Raw genomic sequence first — 11,940 nt, 5'->3', positions numbered from 1 at the left:
AAGCTAATGGGTTAGCGGACACCTTAGCCAAGAATGGATGCAGCTTGGACTCTTTTGCTGAATTAATGCTGTATTATTATCCCCTGTATTTGCTATTTCAGTTTTTGATAGAGATGGGATAGGCACTGCGTGGCCTAGACAAATCTCATGTTGTAATGACTACTAAGTTTTTATGTTCTGAATAAATGTCTCTATTTACCGGAAAAAAAATGTTGACCGAGTTAAACGTTAAATTCTCGATTTATCACTTACTTGTGTGTTGATGCAAGCGCTGTCGTTTCTGGATCCATCGGACAAATCTCCTGCTCTTCGCGGGTTTTCGGATGTTGCTTACACTATGTTTGGATCATTGTTACCCATCGTTTTATGATGTATATATTGTATTGTATCGTATTATTTTATGGATACAATGTTTGAATAGATTGTATCGTTTGCTGTTGTTAAATAACATTTTGTTATTTAGTTTGATTGTATCGTACTGTACTGTAACTGAGAAGTTCACTAAAATACCCCCAATTATTTTAAATAAAACTTATCAAGAATTACACATAAAAATAATTTAAGACAACCTCTTTCTACTAATTTATAATTAATTACGTAGCTTGAAAACAAGAGCAAAAACCTGGAAAAAAAATATTAACTAATATTAGCAAAAAAAAAAAAACACGATGGAAAGAGGCAAAGAATTGAACGGCGACTTCGATAAAAAGAACGGGGCAAAACAACTCTAAAAAAGATGGAAGAAGACAAAGTAGGTCAATAGGTTGAAGATTTAGAGTTAAAATAAAAAAAATTAAATAATTAAATAGAATTATAGAGTAATAAATAAGGGCATAATTGGAAAAGAAAATAAAAAACGATCTCACCACATCAAATCAGTTATTTCATAAAATAAAGCTTGTTCCGGAATAATAGATTTGACAATACCATAGAACCAACTTTAAATAAACAATTAAAACAAACATTATTTTGGGATAATAATTAAATATAATACAATGTGTAACAACCATCCAAACAATGTGTTAGTAGTAGTGTATTTTTACTACTCGTATAAAAGACTTACGAATTGATTGAATAGAACTATACTAGAAGAAAATGGAGGATAGAATTCTAGAGAGAGAAAGATACCAAATGGAGCAAATTCGCCAGCTGGAATCTGAGGAATTGCAAGTTGAAGAAGTGGATGAAGAAGAATCATCAGACGATGAATTAACGTAAAATGTTACTATTTATCGTACTCTGGTTTTCCGTTTTAATTTCGATGTGTTGTTTAAGTTTTGATTTAGGGTTTTTAGTTTAGAGTAATCGTCGTGCTTGGAGAGTCCAAGGGAAGTTGTTGGACAGATGGGTCTAGGTTTTGTTTTTGAGATTTATATGCTTAATTTAGCTATATCATTTATTTGCAAATTGGAGACGGAAATTGAAAGGAATAGTATATGAAGCTCATAATTTTCTTTTGTTGAAAATTCCATTAAATTATATATATACTTTGATGATGTGGTGTCGGGCAAGCTTGCGTGTACTTGCTACATCTCACCAGCACAATACCGAATAACTTTCCCCACTAAGGAATTCCATTAAAATTATGTTGGGCATTTAATAATTTTTCTTTGCTTGGCTACTCAGATAAAAGGAGAGAAGTGAAAATGTTGGCAATTGGATGACTTGGGAAATTAGAAGAATGCCTAGTCTGTTGGAGTATTTGGGAATAGCTTTTAACTTGGACGGTAGGTATCATCGTAGTAGTAGAACAATGCAAGAGGATCTTTGTGCCTTATTCAGTCACTTCTCTTTTCGCCTCTAAATTTGTCACCTGTAAACTTGTCTTTCTAATGCTACACAGCTTCTTCAAATTTAATGGAGGGATACATGTTTAGCTGTTTTCCTTTTATAACCAAGAAATCCCTGAGGGCTTGTGGTGCACTGTTCAAAACTCGGTGGATAACGGGCCCGCCATTCTACCATTCTCCGCTTAAATACTAGGATTTTGTTTGTGGTAGAATTCGATTCCGTGCATGCGCCAAACCAACGCATCATGCACTGAGCTCTTAGCACTAGACCAAAGCCATGGGGGCAAGATACATTTTTAGCTCTTCTTAGATCTTTTAAAAAGGACACATTTTTCATGTTACTTGCATAGCTTCATGTCTTAATAGGTACATTAATGTATTCTCATATTAGTTATATTGGTTCAAACTTATATTGATGATAAAAAATGGAATTTATAAGAAATTTGAAAATTTATAAGGGTGTGGCTTTATGGTCAATGAAGTGGGATGAAAACCATAGGAGATCGTGTTCAAATCATAGCAGAGACAAATAAGTGCCAAGTGATTTTGTCCTATCTACTTAAGCTTTGGTAGGTAGAGTTACTCGACAGTTTTGCTGGTGAGAAATAGTAGGTACCCGTTTGTATAGTTTAGGTGCGTGCAAGTTGTCCCAAACACTAATATGTTCAAATCTGAGTTGGAGGCCAGTCAATCTGATTCTTCTGACATAGTCCCAATGTGCTGAACAATATATTCAGTCTCTTATTTTTTAAAATGACGGTGCTTGATTGGGCGTGAAACGTAAGAAAGAACTTTTGTCACATAGCAAAAGTACCCTTTTTTTTAATAACCCACGTAACAAAAGTAGCCTTGGAACTTGTAGTCTTAAACATGCCATGATATTTCTATGGCTATAAGAACATTTTATAAGGGTAGAATGAGAGGTTTAAAGTTAAAGAATTTCCAAATAAAGAAAGTTGTCATGCTTTTTGGAATAGAGTAAGACCCCGTTTGGATGGGCTTATTTTAAGTGACTTTTAAGTCAAAATAGCTTTTAAGTCATAAGTTAGTAATTCTAACTTTGGGCTTTTGGCTTGTTTTTGTCATTTTAGCTTAAAAACAAGTTCTTAAAAGCACCTTTTTACTTTATCCAAATACTAAAAAAGCCATTTTGGCTTTAAAGCCCCTGAAATAAGCCAATCCAAACGGGCTCTAAAAAGGAACGAATGCCATATAATGAAACAGAGTGAGTTACATTTTTCAGCTATGTGATCTAATGGAGTTTCATGTCATTACAAGTATCAATTAAGAAATTCCTTACCAAAAGTACCAATTACGAAATGATCTTTTTTTGTACTTGGCTGCTGATCATAGTTATCGTACTACGGCGGGAGCATCCGCATCTGGTGAATTTACTTATGACACCTCTTTGGCTGCCTTACATTCTTACCTTGGTGGTAGGTGTATTCTGCTTTTCAATTTTCAGTTTTCAATTACTTTTTCAGGATGATGTATTTCTCCATGCTGTTTGACTTATTGTTTTTACATTTTCTTGTGTCAGATGTCGAGGATACTAATAACAGGCTGGCCTTCTTGGATGGCGGAGCTGTCTTAAATGTTCCTCTATTCTATCTTGAAGGTACTTGTATTATTCGGTTGCCTTGTGGCTATGCCTTTTTTCTATAAGAAAAAAAATATAAGTATTTATGGGGGAGAAGGAAATATGACCACAAAGTGTTTGACACAAGCTGTCTTAGTTGTGCAATTCTTGATGCGAGGTATGTTGCTATATGATGTTTGTGAAGTTCAACTAGATCCTATGTCGTCTCAGTTTCTTCTTGAGAAGCGGCTGCAGTTCATGAGTCTTTTACCATAAATGAATTTCACTTTTCCTTTTTAAAAAAAACCAAATTTTGAAATTTATGTGTCTTTTATATCTAACCATGATTTCCTAGTGATTATTTAGATTAACCATTTCAGAAGTTTGAAACCCTAAATACTTAATTTAAGATTCATGACAGTGGTTTCTCTACCATTTTCTGGTTATCTAGTTACAAATATCATTTAATTTCCTTCTGATATTTACAAATGTAAGTTAATTCTAGATGGTATGGAGTAATATCTTAAGCTTTCATTCAGTTAGCACTAGTAGAGCTGTAAAATGGTCAAATGCTATTTTTCCTGCTAATTTCATGGTATGTTTGCTTAGTTGTTCCCAAATTTGCATGTAAGCTTTTCTTTCAGCTCAACAATTACTTCAGAGTTCAGATTTCTAGGCGGCAAATGTTAAGTTCCTTATCATAAATTAAAAAAAAGGCAGCAAATGTTAGTTGTGTGGGTTTGCCTTGGGTAGTGTAACATCCGTTATAGTGTCTTATGTGACCAGGAGGTCACGAGTTCGAGCCGTGAAAACAGGCTCTTGCAGAAATGTAGGGTAAGGCTGCGTACGATAGACCCTTGCGGTCCGGCCCTTCCCCGGACCCCGCGCATAGTGGGAGCTTAGTGCACCGGGCTGCCCTTTTTATAGTGTCTTATGTGCTTTATTTTACTTATCTTCTCAGGAGTTGTTTTATTTCCCGAGGCTACACTTCCTCTACGAGTTGTTCAGCCTAATTTCATAGCTGCTGTTGAAAAGGCACTGAGGCAAGTTGATGCTCCTTACACTATCGGCGTGGTAGGTAGACGCCTAATGGCTCTGATATTTTGTTCCCTTTCCCTAGAATTTGTTTCTCTTTTTGACTTTTGAGTGCGATTGCTGGTAAAATTTTATTCCAGATTCGAGTTCACAGGGATCCAATTAATGGAAGGATAAAATTAGCAACCACTGGTACAACTGCTGAGGTGTGGAACTTGAATCCTCTGCCTTTCTTGATAGTTATTTTTTTGAATACCTAGTCGAGTTGATTATATTTCTCTAATAAAGTAATAAGTGACATGAATTTTGACTGGTTCTGAAGAAGAAGAAGAAAGTTCATGTGGGTTTTTGTGACATTGCATCTTGTTACAATATTTGAATTCAGGTCCATTTATTTCCCAAAACTGTTATAATGCTGAAAAGTTTCTGATTCTACATAATCTAAAGTAAAACATAAGGGAGAGAGCTTTCTGTTTTAGTTTATTTGAATTTTGAAAAAAGACATGCTCTAGAAGCAGATCGAATCTATATTGTCAACTTTTTGTTGGTAATACATCCTTTTCTGCTGTAGTCGAAACTAATGAGGTGCATACAGATTCTTGATGGCAAGTTAAAAATGGTGAAAGCAATGTCTAAAGTTCTTTCTTTCTGTTGTATGTTAGTTGCATGAGCTAGTTCTATTTGTTTCTGTTATTCCCTTTGTGCTTTCGATGTTGCAACTCATGGTTGCTCGGGATATTTAACCTAAGAGTTGAAATGCCTTTTTCTTTTACCTCTACATTAGCTAGAGATTGGTGGGAGGACAATTTCTTTATTTATTTTTTTGGGACTAAAAGTGATCCCATACATAATATTCAAGGTAATGTGTGATCAATTGATAATTTTTCCTTTGAAGTCGGAAAAGTTTCCATAATATTCAAGGTAATGTGTGATCAATTGATGAATTTTCCTTGAAGTTGGAAAAGTTTCCAACAGCCCCAAGGTACCAACCAAGACATTCAATGTAGGAGAATATTATTAATTTTAAGGATATCTGTATATCAAAGATGATCCTGCCTGTATCTAAACGAAACAACTAAAAGATATACATCCTTCAGATGAAAGCTGTTTTGTGTGGTGAAGTTTTAGATGTGGGTTACAAAATGTCAAGCATGTTGAAACGTGGAAATGATTTAAGTATGACCTTGGGACTATGAAACGGTGCTCTATTATGAAAGTGATGTAAGTTAGAGAAGGGGTGAGCATTGCCACAATTATGATCTAAAAATGGCTAGAATCAGGGGTGGCTCTAATGTTTTGAGTAGTAAGGCTTGTGCCTTAGGCCCCCAAATTTGGGAGGCCCCATTTTAAAAAAATAGTAGGCTTATAGATACAACAACATAACATACCCAGTATTATCCCACACCGTGAGGTCTGGGGAGGGTAGTGTGTACGCAGACCATACCCCTACCTTGTGAGGATAGAGAGGTTGTTTCCAATAGACCTCGGCTCAGGAAAGCATAAGCACCACATTAATAAAAATATAGACAAGAAAGGACAGTACCAAAAAGCCATATAAAAGCAGAATAAAAACAACAAGACAGTAAGGTGATCAACAATGAAAGAAAACAACGGTTAGTCATAAAAACCTACTACCAACAGAAAGCGAGACTGCGTGTCAATACTACTATTATGAACACTCTAGACTACCGACTCTACTATCCTAATCCTCGACCTCCATACCTTCCTATCAAGGGTCATGTCCTCGGTCAGCTGAAGTTGCGCTATGTCTTGCCTAATCACATCTCCCCACCTCTTCTTAGGCCTATCTCTACGTCTTCGTAGGCCCTCCAATGTCAACCTGTCACACCTCCTTACCGGGGCGTTTGTGCTCCTCCTCCTCACATGACCAAACCACCTAAGCCGCGCTTCCAGCATCTTGTCCTCAGTAGGGGCCACACCCACCTTTTCGCGAATAGCCTCATTTCTAATCCTATCTAACCTGGTGTGCCCGCACATCCATCTCAACATCCTCATTTCTGCTACCTTCATCTTTTGGACATGAGATCTTGACTGGCCAACACTCAGCCCCATATAACATTGTTGGTTTGACCACCACTCTGTAGAACTTACCCTTAAGTTTCGGTGGCACCTTCTTGTCACACAAAACACCGAAAGCGAGTCTCCATTTCATCCATCCCGCCCCAATACGATGTGTGACATTTTCATTAATCTCCTCATTCCCTGAATAATATACCCAAGGTACTTACAACTCCCTCTCCTAGGGATGACCTGCGAGTCCAGCGTCACCTCCCCTTCCCCTCCTTGAGTCTCGCCACTGAACTTACACTCCAAGTATTCTGTCTTGGTCCTGCTCAACTTGAAACCTTTAGATTCTAGGGTCTGCCTCCATACCTCTACCTGCGCATTCACACCGTCTCGCGTCTCGTCGATCAATACAGTATCATCTGCAAATAGCATACACCACGGCACTTCCCCTTGGATGTGGCACGTCGGTACGCCCATCACCAGAGCAAACAAAAGAAGGGCTGAGTGCGGGCCCCTGATGCAACCCCATCATAACCGGAAAATGGTCCGAGTCCCTACCCACCATCCTAACTCGGGTCTTACTCTATCATACATGTCCTTAATCAACCTATCGTAATATTTAAAATAAATTATTTAGTACTTTTAATACAAAAGTTGAGTTTTTTAATAAAAGCAAAGAAAGCTCTTTAGATATATAAATAAAGTAATAATTTGACTTACTTAAACATGGTTAGATGAATAGTTTTTCCGACGTTTTAATTTTCACTTCTTACTCCTTCATTAGTGTAAAAATTTTACTCTCCTTTTCTTAATTTGTCCAAGTCAAATTTTCTTTTCTTCAATCTTTCATATTTCAGAAACTCCTACATATTTTCGGTCTTTCTCTTTAATATTCTTGTTCACCTTCTTTCTCCAAGAAATTTAAGCTTTCAATAAATCTATACTTCTATTGCTCTATAAAATCTTATCGAAAATCAACAATATCTCAAGAAAGATTAAATGAGTTGGCTATATTATCAATTGAAAAGGAATTATTAGAGAAATTCGATTATAAAAAGGATTCTTAACAACTTTGTATCTCAAAAAGCTAGAAGAATAGACTTTAAGTAAAAACATATCTTATATCTATTTAAAAAAATTTAGGCCTCATATTAAACTTTGGCGTTAAGCCCCGTATATACTTGAGCCGCCTCCGGCTAGAATTTGACACTATGATAAGCTTGTCCTCTTACAGAATGAATGTAAGTTCAGATACAGGGTTAGTTTTAGTACAACAAAAGGTTTCTCCATTACGGAATTGATTTGATATGTAGGGACCTTGTTGCTTGATGTACTGCTCTGAGTTCACAGGTATCCTTAATTCTTGGGAATTCTCAGTTTAAGATATTGCTCAGTTTTACATTTGTCTCTTGTCGTTGTAGTGGAACATGCTTTCTTGGTAGCACTTATTATTTTAATGCTCAAAAAAGAATTAAGGGTAGACAGTATCTTATTTCCTTTTAGATTCTATCTCACAAACCCTTCTTCTGCGGTTCTGCCTTCTTTCACCGAGGAGGAGAATAATATTCCTACAGGATGAAGACTTTGCATTACATTCATTCTTGAGCTTGCTTTATGGTAGCAAGATGATCAACCCGAGAGTATTAGCTCAGCCATAACTTCTTTTTTAAAGCTTTAACTGAGAAAGTACTTGATAAGCAGAAAACTTTACAAAAGTAAAAGCACCAAGTACAAGAGTCATACTAGAGATCCTATTTTAGAAATAGAATTTGCTATTAGAAAGCCTGCGGAAAATTAACTATATACTACCTGGTCAAATATTGTCAAGAACCAGCGTCCATGCATTACTGATTTGGATGATTTCAGCTTTCTGAACATAAGATGTGATGATATCAGCTGATGTAATGATTTTTGTCACGTATATGTGATAAAATTCTTTCCATTCTTTAAGTGTGCAGCACAGAAAAATAACATGGTTGTTTGCCTTATGTATCCTTGAAACATGACAATGATGAAATTGAGATCTGAAATAGCATGCTATGTCCTGTACATGATGTTTGCTCCTGTCAAAGTGACTTCGGTTGAAATTTAAATTGTATTATACGATTGGCATCTTGTTGGTAATATTTATGCCTATGTTTATGGATCAGTAACATGCACTGTAAAATGCTTGATATCCATTGGGAAATTAGTACATTTTATATGACTCATAAATTTAAAGTTTATGTTTATGCAATTTAATTCCTGAGCATTGTCACTATGACGTGATGCTTTTGGTACTAGTCCAACTTTTCCAGAAGAATTATTTCTTTTCCTACTACCAATATATGTTAGTCAACTTGATTTCTTAATCACCATGCCCTTTCAAATTGACATGCAAAAAGAGTAGGTGCATTGTATGGAGAGTTAATGTTTTTATATTTCAACAACACATCGAAAGATGGCTTATTCTATGACGCTGATCCTGGGTAGTTATGTTTATACTGTTTTAGATTAGGCAATATCGGCACTTGGAGGATGGTTCAGTGAATGTTGTAACTCGTGGGCAACAGCGTTTTCGTTTGAGGCGCCGCTGGATGGATGTGGAGGGATCAGTAAGTGTACAGCAAATACTATAATATCAATGAAAAAATAGGATATCCTTATCTTTAAATCCTAACAATTTCATGTTCCTTGCACCATTTTATCTAGCCTTGTGGGGAGATACAAATCATCAATGAAGATTTGCCATTGAGAACACCCAGGGAGGCTGTTGGAAGATTGGCACCATTAAGTATCCTTAGATCTGGTGTACATAATCAAATGCCACCAATAAATGGCTCTCGAGCTGACCAATATGGCCTTGGGAATGAAAATGATTCGGATGCAATGTCAGAGGAAAGTTTTGAGAGTGAACTTTCACCCACAGAAAGGAGGTTGCACCAGTCTGCTCTTGTTTCTTGTGATATTCTTGACGACTCAACAAGCAGTGATGATGAGAATATTGAGCAGCAGTCTCATATTCAACCTGCGAGATCTCCTTTTGATAATTTTCGGTCATTCGGCACGGGAAAAAACAGAGAGGCTGTTGGCGTGAGGCTGGCTTTAGGGAAAAGTTCTATGCCAAATCACAAGAATGACACATGGAAAAAGTATTCTTTAAACCAGTTTCGTGAAGTTCCAAGGGCCTTCTGGCCCAGTTGGGTTTACCAGATGTACGATTCATACTCTCTTGCTCAAAGGGCAGCAGGTCGTGTGGTCTTCACTTTCTCTTTTTAGTAAATTATGGATGATTAATGTTCCAAATTGGATCGCACTAGTTTGGATTCTACATAGCTGTTCTATGACATTGAAATATTGGGTGAAAAGATCCTTGCTTCCCTTTCTCCTCATCTGTTAAAATCAGTTTAGAGAAAAGACCAATAGGCTAAAAGATGGGTATTTTAAGTGAAATTTACATCATGCTATATGTGACTTGTGCTATTCATGCGAGGGACTCCTCTTTGCTTAACACTGACTCACTGAGCTATCCACTTGATTAGATGGTAATCGCCTGATTTTTCACAACAATCATGGCTAGACTGATCTATAAAAATCTGAACTGTTTTTTCTCTGTTATCTCTGCACTTTTGTGGTCTCAATTGCACTTTGATAATTTTATTCTTCTGGTGTTTTCTCATCTTTGATTCCAGTGGATCATTTGAATAAGAAGTTAGATTCTCCGTGGAATTGAGACGGTTTTGAGTTACATCGCGTTGAAATTTGCAGGCCGATGGAAACAGATAGTTAGGGCACCAAGCATGGATAGTTACGTAAGGAAGCCAGATCTTCTTTCATTTCATATTGCAAGTAAGATGCCCGTCTCAGTATCAACAAGGCAAGAGCTTTTGGAGATTGATGGAATATCCTATAGACTGAGACGGGAAATTGAACTCCTTGAGAGTTTTGACTGCATTCGATGTAAAACTTGTGAGGTAATGCAGAAAATGACACTAACGCTATTCTGCTGTTTTAAATAACTAAATATTGTGTTGCCAATTCTTGTCTCTTTTCCTCCTTGTAGCTTCTAATTGCCAGACGAACCGATATGTTGGTGATGTCTAGTGAGGGTCCTCTCGGAGCTTACGTTAATCCACATGGTTTTGTGCATGAGATAATGACACTGTTTAAAGCAAATGGGTTGGCTGTTATTGGTAATCCTGTTAAAGAATACAGCTGGTTTCCTGGGTAAGTTTTTTTTCAGTTAGCTGATTTTTACAGTCAATCATGTCAATTATTTCCATAATTGGACCTTGTTTGACCAGAATGCATGAGTAAATGGGTGTTTCTAATCCTCATTAAGGTGTCAAATGGGGGCACTTTGAAGACATCAGTGCCCAACATCTTTTGTGAGGGAAAGCAAAGGGTAACCAGTAGTTAGAGCCATCTTTCATTAAACTTCATCATTTGCGTATAGCTTCTTGTTCACTCATCTGGAATACGAAAAAGGACTACCTTCCTGCATTTATTGGCAATCTTTCTGCCGGATATCAATAATGAAGTATGGGGATTTGTTTTTTTAAGGGTAAATTGCAATCATGTCTTCATACTTATTCAAGAAGGAAATACTCTGGTTTCTGCTTAAAACCCTTGCAATAAAATATGATATGTCGGTTGCTAGATCACACAATCTCTGTGTGAAGAGATTTGATAAGAATTGACGTTCTTGTAGGTATGCCTGGTCAATTGCTGAATGTGCCTCTTGTGAAACTCAATTGGGATGGCTGTTTACTGCTACGAAGAAGAAGCTTAAACCCAGGTCATTTTGGGGCATTAGGAGTTCTCAAGTTGCAGATGAGTCACATTAAAATTCTAATGTGTTGTTTACTTCTAGCTATTTCTTTAGCTAGTCTTGTAAATTTGGAAGCTAACTTTTCATGTAGAGCTTTTCTACTTAGATAGTAGCTCTTTCCTTGCCAATCTGGGATATAACATTTTGTATTTTCTTGAAAATATGTTCCTAATTCTGGTTGGGAGTAAAAGTTGACTCTTGTCTTGCATACAAGAAATGGGGACCTCAGGTTTGAATGTTTGGAGCGGTATTTGTCATTATTACAAGAAGACATTGAGAGATGTAGCAAGAATTTTGGATAGATAGAACTATTCGTTGTACAACATGAACTCTTCTACCTTGACGCTGTGGATGTTATGATGAGTAATGGGGTTATGAAGTATAGCAGCAAGAGTGAAGGATATTTATGGAGTATTGTGCGAGTAATGCTTTGCTTATGAAAAGCTTACCAGGAAAAATCTATTGAGGGAACATTTTAGCAAAGGGAAAAGATTACGTGAGTCTTTAGTAGACTATACGATTAATTACTTTCTAAATAAATATTTTTAATAATTAGGGGGAAAGGACTTTACTACAGTAAAAGATATCATACAATTGAGATCTTTTAATTTTCCATATTGCTCTTCTTGTACAAATGTTTCAAAACCTAGAATTATGGGGTGAAATTCATAAATAGCCAGATTTATAACTGGTCGTTC

General features: G+C 36.5%; 1 protein-coding gene across 1 annotated transcript; it reads left to right on the top strand.

The window, feature by feature from the left end:
* On the top strand, positions 1,067–11,621 carry LOC109232115. The gene is made up of 10 exons (XM_019397778.1): positions 1,067–1,214; positions 3,144–3,226; positions 3,331–3,408; positions 4,331–4,443; positions 4,545–4,610; positions 8,925–9,026; positions 9,124–9,661; positions 10,180–10,385; positions 10,475–10,638; positions 11,123–11,621. The coding sequence occupies exons 1-10, from the start codon at positions 1,096–1,098 to the stop codon at positions 11,256–11,258; spliced, it is 1,605 nt and encodes a 534-aa protein (XP_019253323.1). The 5' UTR covers positions 1,067–1,095; the 3' UTR covers positions 11,259–11,621.

This window comes from Nicotiana attenuata, chromosome 9, assembly GCF_001879085.1.
Source record: "Nicotiana attenuata strain UT chromosome 9, NIATTr2, whole genome shotgun sequence".
Lineage (NCBI taxonomy): Eukaryota > Viridiplantae > Streptophyta > Magnoliopsida > Solanales > Solanaceae > Nicotiana > Nicotiana attenuata.
The sequence above is the reverse complement of the archived record's forward strand: the minus strand, read 5'-3'. Positions and strand labels throughout refer to the sequence as shown.